The sequence below is a fragment of the Malaclemys terrapin genome, chromosome 7, assembly GCF_027887155.1.
Source record: "Malaclemys terrapin pileata isolate rMalTer1 chromosome 7, rMalTer1.hap1, whole genome shotgun sequence".
NCBI classification, from domain to species: domain Eukaryota; kingdom Metazoa; phylum Chordata; order Testudines; family Emydidae; genus Malaclemys; species Malaclemys terrapin.
The window spans coordinates 93,259,288-93,280,050 of record NC_071511.1 but is presented as its reverse complement, the minus strand read 5'-3'; the positions used below and the strand labels follow the sequence as shown (position 1 = coordinate 93,280,050).

At 42.3% G+C, this 20,763-nt stretch overlaps 1 protein-coding gene across 1 annotated transcript in view; it reads right to left on the bottom strand.

The window, feature by feature from the left end:
• PTEN (phosphatase and tensin homolog) overlaps window positions 1-20,763 on the bottom strand; it is a 98,079-nt gene that overhangs the window by 62,254 nt on the left and 15,062 nt on the right. The window contains exon 3 of the mRNA XM_054035617.1: window positions 8,514-8,598. Within this exon, the coding sequence (XP_053891592.1) occupies window positions 8,514-8,598 (85 nt within the window). The remainder of the gene's footprint in view (window positions 1-8,513; window positions 8,599-20,763) is intronic.

Here is a 20,763-nt window from a genome sequence, read left to right as displayed (position 1 = left end):
GCATGCAGGGGGTCAGACCAGATGATCATAATGGTCCCTTCTGACCTTAAAGTCTATGAGTCTATGAGACTGTCCAGTTTGGCCAATGTACATGGTAGAGGGGCATTGCTGGCACATGATGGCATATATCACATTGGTAGATGTGCAGGTGAATGAGCCTCTGATGGTGTGGCTGTTGTGATTAGGTCCTATGATGGTGTCCCCTGAATAGATGTGGGCAGAGTTGGCAATGGAGATGGAGTTTTCACCATCCTGGCTACTATGGATGTAGAAGCCCTCTATACCAACATTCCACACAAAGATGGACTACAAGCTGTTAGGAACAGTATCCCCGATAATGTCTCAGCTAACCTGGTGGCTAAAACTTTGTGACTTTGTCCTCACCCACAACTATTTCACATTTGGGGACAATGTATACCTTTGAGTCAGCGGCACTGCTATGGGTACCCGCATGGCCCCACAGTATGCCAACATTTTTATGGCTGACTTAGAACAATGCTTCCTCAGCTCTCGTCCCCTAACCCCCCTATTCTACTTGCACTACATTGATGACATCATCATCATCATCATCTGGACCCATGGAAAAGCCGCCCTTGAGGAATTCCACCATAATTTCAACAATTTCCATCCCACCATCAACCTCAGCCTGGACTAGTCCACACAAGAGATCCATTTCCTGGACACTACAGAGCTAATAAACCATTGTCACATAACCACCACCCTATACCGGAAATCTACTGACCGCTATACTTACCTACATGCCTCCAGACCACATCACCACAATCCATTATCTACAGCCAATTTCTAAGATACAACCGCATTTGCTCCAATCCCTCAGACTGAGACAAACACCTCCAAGAGCTCTATCAAGCATTCTTAAAACTACAATACCCACCTGCTGAAGTGAAGAAACAGATTGACAGAGCCAGAAGAATACCTAGAAGTCACTAAGGGCATGTCTACACTACAAAATTAGGTCGATTTTATAGACATGGATTTTTAGAAATCGATTTTATACAGTCGATTGCGTATGTCCACACTAAGCACATTAACTCGGTGGAGTGTGTCCTCACTTATGGAGCTATCCCACAGTTCCTGCAGTCTCCACAGCGGGGATCTGTGCTTTTGTTGGCTTTCCTGCAGCTCCAACAGATGCTTCATCATGTCCGTTTGCTCCCACATTAGCCTCAGGATCGCATCCTGCCTCCGCTCTTCGCGCTCATTTAATTCTTTCCTGGCCTCTGCCACGGAATGCCTCCATGCATTAAGCTGTGCCCTATCAGTGCGGGAAGACTGCATGAGCTCGGAAAACATGTCATCACGAGTGCGTTTTTTTCGCCTTCTAATATAACCTCAGGGACAGATTATTGGGGGAGTGTAGAAACATTCTACACTCTACAATTCGGGGGGGGGACTGCATGGTCACCTGTGTTGCTGAGTTCACCACGCTGACCAAACAGGAAATGAAATTCAAAAGTGCCCGGGGCTTTTCCTGTGTACCTGGCTAGTGCATCAGAATTCAAAGTGCTGTCCAGCGCGGTCACAATAGAGCACTCTGGAATAGCTCCCAGAGGCCAATACCGTCGATTTGGGTCTGCACTAATCCTAATTCGACCCAGCAAAGTCGATTTTCGCGTCAATCACCTAATCGGGGAGGAGTACAGAAGTCCATTTTAAAAGCCTTTTAGGTCAACGGAACGGGGTTGGTTGTGTGGATGCAGTCATTTTTAAATTGACCTAACGCGGCTAAATTCGACCTAACCCCATAGTGTAGATAAGGCCTTACTCCAGGACAGGCCCAACAAATAAAGTAACAGAACGCCACTAGCCGTCACCTTCAGCCCCCAACTAAAACCACTCCAGAGCATCTACAACCTATCCTGAAGGACGATCCCTCACTCTCACAGACCTTGGGAGACAGACCAGTCCTCGCTTACAGACAGCCCCCCAACCTGAAGAAAATACTCACCAGCAACCACACAACAAAAACACTAACCCAGGAACCTATCCTTGCAACAAAGCCCACCTTAACTGATTAGTCTCGTTAGAGTTGGTAAGGCAACACCCTTTTTCATGGTGTGTGTGTGTGTGTATATATACACATACATATATACATACATATATACATATATATATATAAATAAAATAAATAAAGAATGAGTACTTGTGGCACCTTAAGAGACTGACAAATTTATTTGGGCATAAGTAGTGGAAAATACAGTAGGAAGATAGATAGATATCTTCCTACTGTATTTTCCACTGCATGCATCCGATGAAGTGGGTTTTAGCCCATGAAAGCTTATGCCCAAATAAATTTGTCAGTCTCTTAAGGTGCCACAAGTACTCATTCTTTTTGCCGATACAGACTAACACAGCTACCACTCTCAATCTTCTTGGGCAATTGACAGGTTTCAAATACATTTGCTAACAAGGGCATTACCTATTTTTTAAAAATTTTAAGAGACTTCAGAAGCATATCCATCTGGAACAGGACTTTCCCCCGATTTTAGTGATGACTACACCATTTCTATTTCTTCTTGTGTTACTGAGCTAATTAGTACTACTCTTTCATTGTATGTCAGTCTGGGCATGTTAAGATACTGCAATATACTAGTTCTCAGTTCTTCCATATGTACATATTTGCTAGTATCTCTCTCAAATATTCCACTAGTAATTTGTAGATCTCCCCCCCCCTTTTTTTGTGTGTATTCCATTTTGTCCTTAAGGTACTGCATAGCTGTTCTGGGTCTTAGGCTGGAAATAAGTCTGATAGATTTGTACCCCCATTCATAAAGTCTTTGTCTAACAAATAAGAGAGCTGTTAGAAAAAAAAAAAAAAAAAAACTCTATTACCAGTGCTTCTAATGCTCTCGGTGTTTTTAATCTCTTGGTTTTAACTTTGTATCATCAGTCAAATAAGAATGCTTCTGCAAACTGTAAATTTGTTCCTCTATGTCCACTTATTTTTGCTGGTCTTTTTCCCTACAACCACTTTCTGGGATAATTATAGCTTTAAAGGCCTCCCACCTAATTATATACAGGATATATCCACAAGAACTATCAATGTTTTTTCCATTTTATTCACAAAGTTTTTCGTCTTTTAACAATATATTACTAAATTTCTTCTTTTCCTTTATTCATGAATTAGACTATTTTTATGAAGAGAGGTGCCTGGTCCAAGATATGTATTAATCAAACTCTAACATTAATAATTCAATGGAAAATAAATTTTGGTATCAAAATTAGATTTATCCTAGTATGCCCTTTGGCAGTTTTGGAGGGAAAAAACTGAAGTCCTTCCTATTATCAGATTCCCTGCATATACATTCAATATCATTACCAACTATAACAACCTTAAACCATGTATTTCAAAGAAACATTCTATTTTAATTTCCTCCTTATACTTGATATTTTCTAATATCCTTAATACTTACAAATTTTCCTAACTTTAATTTCTGTGCCATGATTTATTGAAAATTTAATATTCCTAATACACAATATAAAATCATTCTAAAGATTTCTGCCACGGAGGCAGTATTTTCCTGAACACGCATAACCATTTTGTTTTATTACGTTCAAAAGTTGTCCAAATTCCACTTTCCTGATACTTATAGGGCCCTTGATTAAGCGCTATTTAACTTTAATCTAATTCGTTCCCAGTTCTTGATATCCTGCATTTGGTTCCAGGACTGAGTTCAAGAACTTTTATGCTTCTGGTATATAAAGAGTGTAAGACTGACCCACCCCACATATTTTCAGGCTTGCTTGGGTGGGTGGGTGGGGAGACAATGCAGATTGAAAGCTTTTTCCTATGGAGCTGTGTGCAGACTTGTGTAAACTCAACCCTTTTCCTCTGTGCACCGATAAAAGGGTCTTGATAGGAGTTGTCTCAGTCGCCCTCCACTTTTATTTCTTTTAACTTCCCAGCTGTGTTGAGAACCAAAACCTGGTCTCTAAGTTGTGTAGTCGTACTATGACAGGATGTGGTCTAGTCAAATTTCTGTTGTGCAGTGATAACACACGGGATTGAAGTCTTTCAATCTTAACTTTATCTGATCTGACCAACCGATTCAAGACTTTCAGACTCCAAGTTTCAAAGTATTTATATGTTATTTGCCTTTGGTGCCTTCCGGCAGCCCTAGAATCCTGGTATTTTTTCCTAGGTCCCCCATTTTCCACCTTTTCAGTCAATGTTTTGTTAGGAGACACTAGGGTCATACATCTCTCCTCTTGACCCTCCAGGTCATCCTCAATGCAGTAATTCTAGAGTCATCTCTGTAATGGATACTACTAGTTCATCTGACTATTCACTGTCCAATGTCATTTAATTTTTCTTCAAGCTTGCTCAAGCGGGTTTCCAGCACCAGAGTTAAATTGGCAGTAATATGTGGCACTCTTGAGCCATCTGCAGGACTGCTAAGTCTTCTTCTCACTCCAGCTCTTTAACTTGTATATTTTCCTCTTTTGTTTTACCCTCTTCTGAACTTTTCAGAGTTGCCAACTGTTGCCCAGATTTCTAGCTAGATATTAACTAAGTCCACCTACTTCACACTTTGTTTTCTGGCACCGCTGCTGTTCTTTGTGATTCTCCAAAGGGGATGGACCTGCCAGTCATGCCACTTCAACTTTCAGACTGGAAAACAGTATGCATCCTGCTGCTGCAGTACCAATGAGTTCAAGAGATCGGCCTCAGACTGCAATTCTGCTGCTCCTTACAGACCTCCTAGAAAGTAGGGTGGACCTATTCCTAGAACCTTACAGACCTCCTAGAAAGTAGGCCAACCCATTCACTTCTCTTTTCAGCTTCCCAGAAAATAAAGACAGACTGTCTCCTGCTACCAGAAAGGCTACGGGTGTGGTAAAGCCTTTCACTGTGTATATCTCAGCAAGGAGGCAAATGGGCCTCTCGCTCACCTCCAGCAATGCTGACAGTGTAGCTCCAGTGATGGTGGGGAACAAAGGCCCTCGGCCTGCTCGGATCTTTTCTGCTCCTATTCCTACCAATCTATTCTTACCCGTCTCTACTCAACTCCCTCAGTGGTATAGAGCCACTGTAAGTGGAGGGCTCTGCTGTAAATTTTGCTGAAAATTAGAGAAGGGGTGAGTGGGAGCTAACCAGGGCTACTTTCTTGCTCCACCAGAAGTCACATGACCCTTTTAAAACTTCTTGGTAATGGTCAAAGATCTCAAGCTGCTTGAGGCCTTTAGGGCACGGAAAGAGAAAGTCATCCATGTTGGAGCTCAATTCCGGTCCCTCAAAAGAAAGAGCCTCAATTGTTGTACTCACCTGAGGAGTCCTGAAGTCTGTAGTCAAGATACCCCTAAGGGAGCCCAGGAAACGGAAGGCAACAAGAAAGCTGCTGAGACAGGATAAATATGGGAATCCTGGAACCAATGGAGCCCAGTATGAACCTCTAACCTTTACTCCTAGTAGCAGTTTGACATTCCCTAGAACCAAATAACTGCTGTACACGGTTGAGGAGAGAGGGAATGAGGGAAGAAAGACTGTTTCTCTGCTCAGCAACAGTGAAAAGCACTCCGTCTTAGAGGAAGCCATCTCCCTGCTGACTATGCTTCCTGGTGAAGAACAGTACTAATGCTATTGCAGATGGTACTACTCCAAGCTGCCAAGAATTTTGACTGATCAGACCCATGATCTCAGCACAGACTTGTTGGAACTTTTAACTCCCCAGATTCAGATTAAGGCTAGATAGGACTATTCGATCATCTAGTCTGTCCTCCTGTATAGCCATCCAGAATGCCATCCAGTTATCACTGCACTGAGCCCAATTACTTGTGTTTAACTAAAGCATGTCTCCCAGAAAAACATCTAGTCTTGCTTTGAAGACTTAAATGGAGACTCCATTATCTCTCTTGTTGGTTTGAAGTTCTCAAGGTAGTTATTACTCTATACCAAGGAAAGTCACTTGTCACCAGAGGTCTCTGGGTGACCTACCTTGAAGACTGAATACCACAGCTGTGGTGGTACTGAAGAAGCAAGCCAACTCCTTACCAATGGCAGTTCCAGATTTCAGTAGGGACTGGTTTCAAAGAGCATCTTCTGGAATCTGTGCCATGAAACAGGAATGTGGACTGAGTCCCTGATCATCAGAGGATTTGAGACAGAGCCTAAAAAGTCCTTCCAGTAACAGATTCAGGCAAATCAGACCAGAATCTTGGGACAAGTTTTGGTAGCTTGGTCTTTAAGAGGGATGCCTCTGATGGCTAACTGTAATAGGAGTAGAACCCAACTATCCAGACTCAACGCTCAATCAGAACAGGAAGTATTTGCAATGTTAAATCAAAAAACAGAATATTTCTGAATAAGAGAAAATGTTTAGCAGTTCAGAAATAAAATGGTTATTAAAAAGGAGTTCTAAAATAGGTGGGTACAAGTGCCGCTTCCAGGGATCTGCACGAAACCAGGGAGGAAGCCTGCCAGCCCCCGCCAACCATCCTCACCCCAGCACCAGTGGGGATCCCGAGCTACTCCCCCAGGCCACCCCCCAAATCCCATGACAACCCCAGGATCGCCCCTCTCCCCCCAAGATTTAGTAAGGGGTATACAGTACACGTCATGGACGGGTCACAGGTTGTGAATTTTTTTTTTTTTTTTTTTTATTGCCCGTGACCTGCCCATGACTTTTACTAAAAATATCTGACATTAAAAAATAGCCTTAATTATGGATTGATCATCTGAGTTACTGGGATCCCTGAGAATTCTGAATAAAATCTCTCCTGAGGAGCAGAGTGACTATACTTTGTTAAAAATTGTAAATAAAAGTTGTTTTGTAAAGAAAAAATTAGGACAAAGACCAGTCAAGCACCACCTTGGGAATTCCCAGATCTACCTACTGAGACTGTCAATAAACAAGGCACAAAATGGGTGGTGGGGGGGAAGGGGAATTGACAGGACTGATATGGGAAGACCAGGACCCACATCTGTAGTTTCCCCCATCCAGGCTGGAATCACACAGCTATGCAATTAACTGGTCAATAAGCGCTGTTACTTGTAAATAAATCAATACTGTACCTCTCTCACTTCTCCCTTACTATGAGTTGTGAAAGGCCTCTCAATCATAATTTACACACACCCCACTAGACAGTCCTTCACACACCCTTTACCAAGCTCCTTGGGAGGCTGTGGCCCTAGACTTTGAGAAATGTTGCTCTAAGAAGTGCATTAAGATGTGTTAGCATTGCTCATGTAATATTAGGAGCACTAGAACACAAAGGCTTACTTGGAACACAAAATTAAGCCATTATGCACACAGTTGTAATAATTTGGTTTCGCTAACCTGGTACTGAGCATGGTCAAGCTTCAAGTGTAGACAGAGGCAGTTAGTTGTGCAGGGTTTAACCATGATTGTTTCCGTTTACTCTATGTAGTGTTATCTAAATGTTGTTGAACATGGTTTGTCCCCATTTACACTAGAAGCTCAAGCACACTCAGTATGAGCTCAGTCAACCCAATTGCTGACAACTGTGTGCATAATGGTTTCATGTTACAGTGGAGACAAGGCCAAAGCGCTATGCAAGTACTGAATACAATGCCTTTTATCTAACAGAGAAGTGCCTTAATATTCTGAACCAATATAGCAAAATCCCGTTTAATTTAAATATGAATGAGGATGTGTTTTAAATTAGGTTTGTAACTTTTGGCATACGCACGATGGACAAAGGAAGCCTGGAAGTTCCCCCTCCAAGGCACGGGGGTTTAAGGTTGTTTTCTTTAATGCCATTTACACCTTGGAAATACCAGGTATATCAAACCAGGTCTTCCCTGGTTTTGCCTAAGTATTCCCCCCTCAGACAGAGGAAACAATGCTGAAACTTATGAACATTTTTCTACAAAGTGTTTTTTAGACACTGGAGTTAAATGGACAAAAAAAAAATACTTTATGTAACTAATTGTGCTTCCCTCTCAATTCCTTAGTTTTAACTCTTGTGAGATCATAATTTCACTTATTCTCCAGTTGCCACAGAGAGGGTGGAATTTTCAAAAGCACCTGAAGTGACTTATGAACATGAGTTCCATCAACTTTTAAATGGGACTTGTGCTCTTAACTCACTTACGTTTCTGGCAAGTATTTCTGCTTGGTATTTTACATTAGAAATTTAAGGTTAGCTGCTCTGGAAAACTTAGATTTTCAAAAAGATCTATAGGAGTTAGGGGTCATGCTCTTAAGTCATTTAAGCACTTTTCCAACACAATTAGCCCAGATCAATGTTACACCTTAAAAGCTGATTGTATGAATTTGATGTGTACATAGAACAATGGCCTAGAATACAATCCCTAGAAATACACTTCATTTTACAGAAATACAACCAAAGACCACTTTTACACCAAACTTTGCCCTCCCCTAAGTACCTCTAAGCAGAAGATCACGTGTACTCTATCCAACCTACCTATTACAGGCATTAAAGGTTAAACTACAACATGAATTATCAGTATTTAAAAAAAATAGTTATGCAAATAATTCACAGAGTATCAGCAAAAATATAAATCTTACCTTACTACATCATCAATGTTGTTTCGGTATACTCCTTCAAGTCTGTCCGCTGGAAAACCCATAGCAATTATGTTTGGATAAATATCTGAATATTCAAGTTAAGGAAACATTTGGAAAATAAATTTGTAAACTATGAATTAAGTTCAACAGTTCAAAATTACTTTAATAAGGAAACATGGCTGTTAATTAAGGAACAAAAATAAATTAAACAATAAATGCACAAAAGCAATGATTCTTTCCAGAATGTGTGTGGTTGGGGGGGGAGGGGAGGGCGCGTCTTGCATAACAGACGAATCCCTACTCCTGAAGGCATTCTGCACCAAAACATTAAAAATTCTGTGCCAAATAAAAATTCTGCACACAATATTTTAAATTACAGCAAATTTTGTCAAATAAATGTGGAGGCTCCAGCATGGCAATGGGGAGCACAGGCCACTGGCTGCACAGAGTAGGAGATCACTGGGCAGCTCCCCCCGGGATACAGACTCAGTGGTGAGGCTGCATCCAACCCTGACACAGCGCAAGGACCGGGCCCCTCTGTGCCAGGTGTACCAGGAGTGGACAGGCAGGCTCAGCAAGAGGTTCTGAGTGCAACGATAATGCGACTCTGTAGGGGGGGTCCAGGTGAAGTGGTTGGTGATCAGCAGGGAGGGTCTGGGTGTGGCAGGAACAGAGCTCAGCAGGGGGTATGGGTGTCAGGGGCACAGTGGGTCCAGATGCAGCTGATTGAGGCTCAGTGGGGTTTGGATGCCGGTGGCTCATCGGGGTGGTGCCGGGGAAATGGGGCTCGTTAGGTGTGTGTGTGGGGGGGGTGTTGAGTGCAGGGGGATGAGGCTCGGCAGGGGGGTCTGGATGCACAGGGGTTGGGTGGATGGGGGAGCAGCTCCCTGTACAGGGATCCCTCCTCCTGCAGTTGAGGAGCAATGGGTGCAGTAAGCGGGAGGGAGAGTTTGCAGAGCTTCCGTCAGCTGGGGGAGAAATCTGGGGGTGGGTCTGACCTGGCCGCGGATGCCATGCAAGGGAAGAGGAAGTCCCGTCCTCCCCAGCCCAGTTGGGACTAGCAGCTAAACCAGCGCAGGGTAGGAGCCACCTCCAACTGGATCTTCTCTAGTCCAGCCTCCTGCCCCACAGTGATTTACCTCTCTGCCAGCTGTCCTGGGTCCCCGAAATATACTACTGGGTAGAGTCGCATGACCGCTCTTGTGGCTTTCCTTTGCTTCCCCCTCAGAAAGTCATTTTTCTATGGGGAAGCAAAGAAATCTGTGGGGGACAAATTCTGTGCAGTGGCACAGAATTTCCCCAGGAGTGTAATCCCAGAGCACACTGAATGTCTGCCACAAAAAAAAAAAAAAAAAAAAAAAAAACCACTTGTTACAAACTCAGACAAAATTAATCCATCAGAAACATTTACAGTTGGACAAAACACTAACATTCACTAGAAAAACAATCCATTACAGAACCAAGACAACAAGAACTTTGGGGAAAGAGTGCTATACTTCTTCACACCTATAGCATCCACACCTATAAAAGTCTATTTTAAAAATAAAAATGTTATGCAGTTTTAAATTACAAAAACATTCCAAACTAAAAGCTACCTTAAGACATCAGCAAGATCCTAAAGTAGAAGCTCAGTACTAGAGTACACTTAAAGATACTGAAATACATGCATCGGGTAAGGAGGGACTGGCAACCCTACACAAATAATGCAATCTATCACTCAGAGCTAATGGTTGAGGTGGCATTCTATCTTCAGTATGTCTGAAGTCCTAAATATGCAACATTCAGCAGAGGAGCATTTACAGTATCTTGGAAGTATTATGAAGATATTTCTTTATAGTATAGATGGGGAAAGCCCAATTTCCCCATTTTTGGCCCCAGCATTAGACTATTCTGTCTGAATTGCTCCTGATTCACACATTTATCTCAATGCCATGCATATAATCTGAGGAAAGAACATAAGCATCCTCTTTCAAAAAAGAGGACTGCTTCTTGGAGCAGCTACTCCTGGAGCCCACAAGAGGAGAGGCAATTCTTGATTTATTCCTAACTGGAGCACAGGGATCTGGTCCAAGAGGTGAATATAGCTGAACCACTTGATAAATTTAGTTAAATTATAGTCGTTATTAACATTCTTATGGGGGAGTGTGGGAAGACACATGAAAAGCCCACCACAGTAGCTTTTAATTTCAAAAAGGAGATTACACAAAAATGAGGAAGCTAGTTAAACAGAAATTAAAAGATACGGTCACAAAAGTAAAATACCTGAAAGCTGCATGGAAATACCATAAGAGAGGTTCAAATTAAATGTATACCACAAATTAAAAAACAAGGTCAGAGGACCAAAAAGGTGCAAGCATAGATAAACAACAAAGTGAAAGAAATGCTTAGAGGCAAAAAGGCATCCTTTAAAAACTCTAAGTTAAATCCTACTGAGGAAAATAGAAAAGAGCATAAATGTTGGCAAGTCAACTGTAAAAGTATAATAAAGCAGGCCAAAAAAGACTGAGGAGAAACTAGCCAAGAGACTCAAAAGCTAACAGCAAACCATTTTTTACGTACATCGAAAGGAGGAAGCCTGCCAACACTGCGGAGTCACCACTGGATGATTGAGGCGCTAAAGGGACACTCAAGGAAGATAAGGCTATTGTAGAAAAATAATATCCATTTTCTGCAGCCAGATTCACTGCAGAGGATATGAGGGAGATTCCCATACCTGAGCCATTCTTTCTAGGTGAAAACGCTGAGTAACTGTCCCAGGTTGAGGTGTCAGAGGTGGTTTTGGAACAAACTAAACAGTAATAAGTCACCAGAACCAGATGCTATTCACCCAAAGGGTCTGATGGAACTCAAATATGAAATTGCGCTATGTAACCTTTAAATCATTTAAATCAGCTTCTGTACTAGATGACTGGAAAATAGCTAATGTGATAATTTTCAAACAAAGGCTCCAGAGGTGATCCTGACAATTCTATGTCAGTAAGCCTAACTTCAGTAATAGGCAAACTGGTTGAAGCGATCACAAAAATCAGAATTATTAGACACATAGATAAACACAATTTGTTAGGGGAAGAGAACATGGTATTTGTAATGGGAAAACATGCCTCACCAATCTATTAGAATTCTTTGAGGTGAGGCAAGCAAACATGCGGACAAGGGGGATCCAGTGGATATAGTGTGCTTAGATTTTCAGAAAGCCTTTGACAAAGTCCCACACTAAAGACTCTTAAGCAAAGTAATCTTATCATGGGATAAAAAGGGAAAGTCCTCTCATGGATCAGGAACTGGTTAAAAGACAGGCAACCAAGAATAAGAATAAATTATCAGTTTTCAGAAGGGAAAGAAGTAAACAGTGGTGTCCCTCACAGGGATCTGTACTGGGACCAGTGGTAAATGATCAGGAAAAAAGGCTTATCAGTGAAGTGGCAAAATTTGGAGATGATACAAAATTACTCAAAATAGTTCAGTCCAAAGCTGACTGAAGAGTTACCAAGGGATCTTACAAAACTGGGTGACTAGGTAACAAAATGGCAGATGAAATTCAGGGTTGATAAATGCAAAGTAATGCATATTGGAAAACAATTCGAACTATACATACAGAATGATGGGAACTAAATTGGCCATTACCATTCAAGAAAGATCTTGGAGTCATTGTGGATAGTCCTCTGAAAACATCCACTCAATGTGCAGTGGCAGTCAAAAAAGCTAAAAAATGTTAGGAACCATTAGGAATAGATAAGACAAAAGATCATATGGCACTATATAAATCCATGGTACACCCACACCTTGAATGTTGTGAGCAGGTCTGGTTACCCCATCTCAAAAAAAGATATTCAAATTGAAAAAGGTACAGAGAAGAGTAAAAAAATAATTTGGGATATGGAACAGCTTTCACATGAGAGATTAAAAAGACTGGGACTGTTCAGCCAGAAAAGAGGGCTAATGGGGGGGATATGAGAGGTCTGTAAAATCATGAATAGTGTGAAGAAAGTGAATAAGTATGTGTTATTTACTCCTTCGGGTAACAAGAACAACAATGAAGGGGTCATCTAATGAAGTTAGTAGGCAGCAGGTTTAAAACAAACGTAAGGAGGTACTTCTTCACACAATGCACAGTGAACCTGTGGAACTCATTGCCAGGGGATGTTGTGAAGGCCAAAATTATAATGGGGTTCAAAAAACAATTAGAGAAGTTCATGGAGGATAGGTACATCAAGGATTATTAGCCAAGACTGTCAGGGATGCAACCCCATGCTCTAGGTGTCCCCAGCTTCTGATGCTAGAAGCTGGGAGTAGATGACAGGGGACGGATCACTCGATTACTGCCCATTCTGTTCATTCCCTCTGACACACCTGGCATTGGCCACTGTCAGAAAACAGGACATTGGGCTAGACGGATCACTGGTATGACCCAGTATGTCCGTTCTTATGTGTAAATAAAATGTTTGTAAGAAAAATGAAATGTTTAAGTATGAACAGCTACATACCATAACAGTGCTCTACATCTGCACTAAAGTCCCAGATATCGTAATCAGTATCTCAGTATAGTTAATTTATTTTTTCTCAGAATATCTCAAGTTCTAAAATAAAGAGAGATACATGAAACCAAAAGAGCTTAGGAAAGAAACAGTGAATTTGAGTACAGAAAGCCTGGCTGAACAAAATTCAATCCTATTGTCCCTCTGCAAATGTGTACACAGAGTCAATCCCTTACCTCTCTCTAAACATGAAAAGTTTCAAAAAGTTCAATGAATAGTAGATTGTTGGGGGCGGAATAGATCTAGACAAAGAGAAGAAGTCTGGAGATAAATGGGAGAAGGGAGAGACAGGCAGTAGAAACAAAAGTGAAACTGTTTGAGCAAGGTATTCCAGAAGTCTTGAGGTCTTTCTGAGCATAGCCTTCATTGATTTGAGATCTACCATACCATTCTCTCACTGGAACTGGAAACCTATAATGGCAGCAGGCCGTAAAAGAGACCCAGTTTGGGTCTCACCTATCTCTGAGTTGTGAAGAATATGTATTAAGGTTATAACAACCAACATGAAAGCACTTTTATGTAGAAATCCATGATTAAATCGAGTCTTCCTGACTAGTGATTTAAATCATGACTTAAATCAAATCTACTCTGATATGCACTAACATACACAAAATCAAATTAGTATTTATCATTTTGCTACATCATAACTAAGAGCAAAGCTTTCTATTAAAGAACTATTTCTCCAACTCAAGAATATATAAAAGCATTTCATAAAGATTACAAAAATACTTAGTAAATCCAATGCTGCAGTATATTGCATGAAACAACCTTAAATACAGCAATTCCTCTGCATCTACAATTGGGAATAAACACCGTATTTAATCAGTAATTTCCCCCTAATTCAAACACACTTCAGATAGTTTGCAAACTAATTCACCCGTTTAAAAAAAAAAAAAAAAATCTAGTTTTTGCTACTCCAAAACACATTTGAGAATATTTATTCACACAATCATGATGCCATTATTCTCAAGACGGAAAAATATCCAAAACAATGAAAACTATCGTTCTCAATCTATGCAACTACTTCCCAGGATTTCTATATGGAGTAATCTGCAGATGAAACAATAGATTATAGGTAAAGCTATGTTTTAGTTACGGGTACGTTTAGTAAAAGTCATGGACAGGTCACGGGCCATAAACAAAAATTCACAGGCCCGTGACCTGTCCATGACTTTTACTAAAAATACCTGCCCTGACTAAAACTTGGGCGGGCGTGGTCCGGGGGCACTGCAGGTACTGGGGGAGGTGGCCCGGGACCCCCACTGGTGCTGGGGGGAGGGAAGGTTGGTGAGGCTTCCTATCCCGCTCTGCCTCCCTGCAGCTCATAGGTGGCAGACACAGGGGGCCAGGGCAAGGGCTCCACTGCTCCCGCCACAAGTGCTGGCTGCCGCAGCTCCCATTGGCCGGGAACTGCAGCCAATGGGAGCTCCAGGGACGGGGCCTACGAGTGCAGGCAGCGCAGAGGCCCCCCACCCCTCCACCACCTAGGAGCTGCAGGGGGGCCATGCCAGTTGGAGCCAAAGAGCCTCCCACCCCAAGGTAAACACCCTCAACCCGCACTCCCCAACCTCCTGCCCCTAGGCCAGAGCCCCCTCCCCCACACCCAAACTGCTGCTGGCCCAGGGGCTGCCTGAGTCAGGCAGCCCCTGAGCCATCTCCAACAGCTGCAAAAGTCATGGAGGTTACAGAAAGTCACAGAATCCATGACTTCCGTGACCTGTGACAGACTTGCAGCCTTAATTATAGGCCATAAAGAGGACAGACCAAACAAAGCATCCAAGCAATTATGATATTTAAATGTGCAAGCTAATAGATATATTGTTTCAAACAGCATACATGGTCAAACAAAGGTACAGACGGGAAAAGTCGTAACCTCGACTAGTTCGTTTACAGATTTCCGGTTTACACAAACTCTGCCCCTACTTTCCTGCACCATTACTTAAAAAACCCTCCCATGGGGTGACGTCAACCTGTCAGTTTTCAAGCAGTACTAGTTTCTTCAGTATCCAAGATAGTTATAGATCAAGGGTGGACAAACTATAGCCTGCGGGCTAGATTCAGCCATCAGGGCTTTGGATCCGGCCCGCAGGATTGCCAGCAGAGGGCTCCGTGCGCTGCCCTCGCCTGCAGGCACCGCCTCTCGCGGCTCTCGGAGACCCGCGGCCAATGGGAGCTTCGGGGGAGGTACCTACAGGCAAGGGCAACGCGCGGAGCCATCTGCCCTCTCTCCCCCAGGGGCCGCAGGGATGTGGTGCCAGCCGCTTCAAGGAGTGGCGTGGGGCTAGGGCAGGCAGGGAGCCTATCTTAGCCCCACTGGCACCCCGGAGTCACTCAAGGTAAGCAGCGCCAGGCCAGAGCCTGCACCCCAAACCCCTGCCCTGAGCCTCCTGCCACACCCTGCACCCCTGCCCTGAGCCCCCTCCTGCACTCTGCACACTTCCCTGCACCCCAACCCCCTGCCCTGAGCCCCCTCCTGCACCCCAACCCCTTGGCGCCTACCTGCACCCTCTCCTACACCCCAACCCCTTGCCCCAACCCTACATTCATGGCCCTGCATGCAATTTTCCCACCCAGATCTGGCCCTCGGGCCAAAAGGTTTGCCCACCCCTTATAGATGTTTACATTAACAACTATGGCCAAATCTAACACGCCTTTATTTTAAGGCTATGGACTGTATATACCACAACCCAATTTTTTAACAGCAGAGATGGCTGACTGACTTAAAAGTTTCATCAGAGTTTTTCATTTCCAAGCTGAATTCCACCATCTTTACTGACACTGAACATACTTCACTATGCACGTAGCTCCATGGAAGCGAAGCGAGTTACTTGTGGAGTAACGCAAGGACAGCAGACCCGCTAGAATGTGGGATTTTGGGATCCATGCGCAGTACTGCGTTAACGTGGGGATCATGTTATAGCGGGAAACGCATTAACATGAATTCCAATGAAAGTAATTAAATTTGGGATCCATGGCCGCAACGACGTTATAAGCGAATTCGCACTATACAGACGCGCGTTCTAGCGAGGGCCCGGTGTATTTTAATCTTGCCCATAATAAGCAGAGTATTACAGATCACAGATTTTACTAAAACTTCAGTTATACTCAACTGCTTAGACACTTTTCCAACCACAGCACCATAGGGAATCGATGCCAGATTTCCAGGCCAAAGTGATTTAATGATAAACCTAGAAATCTTGAAATTAGTGAAATTCATTGAAATCCAAGTACCATTTTAATTCTGAAGCTCTCTCAAGAAACTGAAAAGAGAAACCATTAATCTAAAGACGCAGAAAATTAGCTTTCGCAAATTTCAAAAACTGAATATTATTATTTCTGGAAATGCCTCTAAAAGAAAAAAAAAGCAAGCTAAAGAAGCCAATTATTTAACATGAAAAGTAGAACTAAATAAACCTGGTCAAACTTACTGTCAAATAACTTTGGACAAACGCATCCTCATATTACAATAGACTATTCTGAAGTAATATGGCAATAGCACAGACAAAGATTCATGCACTTACTTATAGTAAATGAAGCCACCTATGCCTTTGAAAAGGAGTCTCAATGAGATGAAACATAACAGTTAAATTGCATGCACTGATTAATATAAAAGTATACAATTTGTTTTAAAATCTTTCCTGAACCCACCATATACATTCCTTACCTCTTACCCTCAAGAAAAAAAAGTTTTTCTAAAAAAAAAAAAAAAAATTGTTGGCTGCAGTGAGATTCTAAGTTCAAGGCCTAAACTGAGTTTAAATGCATAAAAAAAAAAAAAGGTTACCATTTTGCAAAGCAAAATTACTGGAGCCTCAAGATTAACTGTGAGCTAGATTTTATTTTTCAGATAGCATGAAGAAAAAAAAAATGGGGAACTTTATTTAGCTACAAACGTGAAGGCAAATAATACACCTTAAACCAGGTGCGGGCAAACTTTTTGGTCCAAGCGCCACATCGGGGTGCGAAACTGTATGGAGGGCTGGGAAGGGAAGGCTGTGCCTCCCCAAACAGCCTGGCCTCACCCCCATCTGACCCCTCCCACCTCCACCCCTTGACTGCCCCCCTCAGAACTTCCCCTGACTGCCCCCTCGGACCCCACCGACTATCTAACCCCACTGTTCCCCATCCCCTGCCCCCACCCCAGAACCTCTGCCCTATCCAACCGCACCTGTTCCCCATCCCGACCGCCCCCGGCGGGACCTCTGCCCCATCCAACCAGCCCCAGCTCCCTGTCCCCTGACTGCCCCCCAGGACCTCCTGCCCCTTATCATGGCTGCAGGGGAGAGAGAACAGCGGGAGAGGGGACCAGGGCTAGCCTCCCGGACCAGGAGCTCAGGGGCCGGGCAGGACTGTCCCACGGGCCCGATGTGGCCCGCGGGCCATAGTTTGCCCACCTCTGCCTTAAACCAATAACTGAAGTTATTCTGAAGATAGCTTTTAGGGAAATTCTGATTTTGGACCACGTGTTAGACTTCCACTCCTTTCCCCTTTCCCTCCCCCATACCCCCCCCCAAAAACAAAAACCCCAAAGAAAAACACACATGCAATGGGTGGTGGGGGGGAAGAGGAGAGAAGAGAGGAGACACACCATATTGTCATGCGCACAGTTAAAAATCCTGGTGTCAGGACTGATTTTCCAACAAATGTGCATGACTCTCTTTGTGTGGCTCTGAGTGATCAAACAGAATCCAAACTGACCACAGCAGTATTTGAATCTTCTTGTTTTCATCTTGAGCTACCTCTCCAACACCTGGAGATTCCATCCAACTCACCTACATTATTCATGAATTGGTAGCTTACACTGGATTTAAATCAGAGACAGCCAAATAAATCATCACAGTCAAACCTATTTAAATTAAAATTCAAACCCCTATTCCTATTTAAAGCAATTTTTCCCTTTATACCACATATGGTTTTGCTCATGTTGGTTTTAACATTCATTTTTTGTGCCAACAAAGGCCCCAGTGCACTGTTTCATGTTTCAATGGAACTCAGCAGGAGAACAGAAATCCCTCCTGGTGCAGCTGTTTGCAGAATCAGGACTTACATCAATATTGATAGTTTACTGCTTTATTAAACACTAACATTTTCATAGCTTTCTCGTCTCATTGCCAATTCAACACTGGCTACTTAACATCAGGATACCTTGGAAAGAAAAATTAGTAGTGTAAGCCTCAAGTTAAGTTTCAAAGACATCAATAAAATCTTCTCTAGTCAAACAAAGATTCTCCTAATCTGCTACCTGATAAAGATTTTAAGAGTAAAGTATTTCCCTAACATTAGCACTGACAAACTTACAAAAGGAAGGAATTCAGCTCTGACAATTGTATTTACCAGGGCTGTCAATTAATCAGAGTTAACGCCTGCGATTAACTGAAAACCAAATTAATGCATTAATTTTTTTAATATGTTAACTGCATACCTCTGGCTGTGGAGGGAGGCAGCAGTGGCAGCCCCAGCTCAGGAGCTCTGCAGGCAGCAGAAGCTGAAGCCCCAGCTCTGCCAACAGCAGGGTAGGGAGGAAGGTTGGAGCCCTGCACTCCGAGGGAGGCCGGAGCCCGGCCTCGCAGGCCCTGTATAAAAATATAGAAAACCTCCAAAAATATTTCGATACATGGTATTCTATTATTGTTTAACAATGCAATTGAAACTGTGATTAATCGCAATAATTTTTTGAACACAGTACAATAGAATTACACTGGTAATAATAGCAAATATTACAATGAAAAAGTGATGGTTCCCTGATAGTAAGACAAACAGAAGATAAAGTGTGAAAAAGAAACATACAAGTGAATTACTTGTATATCACAGCGCGCTCTTTTATAATTGTATTTCTGGATTTGACAGTAAATAGATTTCTTTATTCCATAACCCTGAAATAATTCCCAAAATGAAAAGAATTTTTTTCATTTTTAAAAAGTTGAGATTTGTGCTATTACTAGAGGAACTGTAAATAATGTAACCATTAGAAGTTGTAATTAATTTAAAAAGTGGTCTTTTTCTCCTTTGTAGTTACATTTGAGTATAAGTCAACAATTAAAGGGCATGCAGTATAATTTTTTTTTCCTTTCCAGTATTTTAATACATTTGTTTAAGCAGTTCCATTTAGGCTGAGCCAGTGTTTTACTATAAAACAGAAAAAACGTAAGAATTCTATTCAGTAACTTCATCTGTTATGGAACAGTAAATAATGGAAGTAAGCCTAATAAGTTACCCTGAAATATTTTCCAATAATTAAGATGCTCTTAAATCCATTCCCAAGAGAGTTGCAAACACATACCCAACTAAAACCTTGCTTGTCAAATAGAGAACATTCTCTTTTAAATCAACAAAATTAGAGCTTTAAATCATTAGATTACCTAAAGAATTATATGGTGGATGAATTTTATACAAAATACACTTTTAAACATTTTCTTTCACAGGTAATAACAATTACCTATGCAACAAATGGCAAGTTCTGCATGGTATTTAAAAACCATACTAGAGAGCCCATAGAAAGTTTACTTTCTAAATAGAGGATTTCCTGTGTATGGACATTTTGTAAATTGACAATTAAGACTTTTTTTAAAAAAAGTAACATCAATACATGCTCCTTTGAATATGGGGTAACAAAGAAAAGCCAGCATTCTTTCTAGATTCATACGTTTTGTTCGGTGTGTGTCTCTCTCTCTATACACACACACACACCACATTCTTTAGAAGTAACTAAAGGTAGGTCTACACAGCAGCTGAGAAGTGTAATCCCCAGTGTGGAAAGTGCTAGTTCTGCTCAAGCTAGCACCTAATAATACTGGTATGGCCACACTGGCACAGGCTTACTGCCCAAGCATGTAACACAGGGGAGGTGCCCGAGTTGCCGCCTGTGCTGTTGTTGCCACACTGCTATTTTTAGGCATTAGCTTGGGAAGTGCCAACATGGGTATGTCTACCCATATTGGGAATTACACCTCCCAGCTGCTGTGCAGAAATACACTAAGATAGATACAGGTCTTGACATATCCACCTGGCAAATCACCAATGGAGAGTAGGCAACTTCCTGACAAGTGAAAGCCATCTCTCACCCAGTCCTACGAATCTTAAACACTTCTATATAGAAAAAAATAAATTATATTTTTAGCCTTCATGATTTCAAACTTTTCAAATATGAAACTGGTGTAATCAATGCTGTGCTGTCTTCCTGAGTCTGCAGACCATCTGAAACTAGAACTATAATCTGCCGAAGACCCAAATCTTAGGCAGAGTGCATATCCTAAGCAAATTAAGTGTGCGCTGGGATCAATCCCCATGCCAGCTCTCCGCAGCAGCAGAGTCCTCATTCCTCATTTGCTGGAATAGTCTCAATGTCTCTTCTGCTCCACTGTGTAAAGGAAATGGACATTGGATTCAATGACTACCGCCAAACCCTAGCTGTATGAGGTGCATAGTGTTGCAGAGCTGGACCTCAATGGTACACAAAGTGTGCAAATCCTCTACATGAGCTCCCAAAATTTTATCTCAACCTCTGCACCACTAAATCCTACTGATTCAAGAGCAGTGACAGATGTGGGACAGGATTCACCCCTAAAGTGACACCCACAAGCATTCTCTGAAGCAGATTTAAAGAAGTTTGGCTGTACCTCAAGAGCCAACGCATGTGTGTGTAGTTTTTTTGGCTGTTCCTAATAAAAAAATCCACTGAGCTGCACTGGGTATGCATATACAGAAGCCTGTTGGCA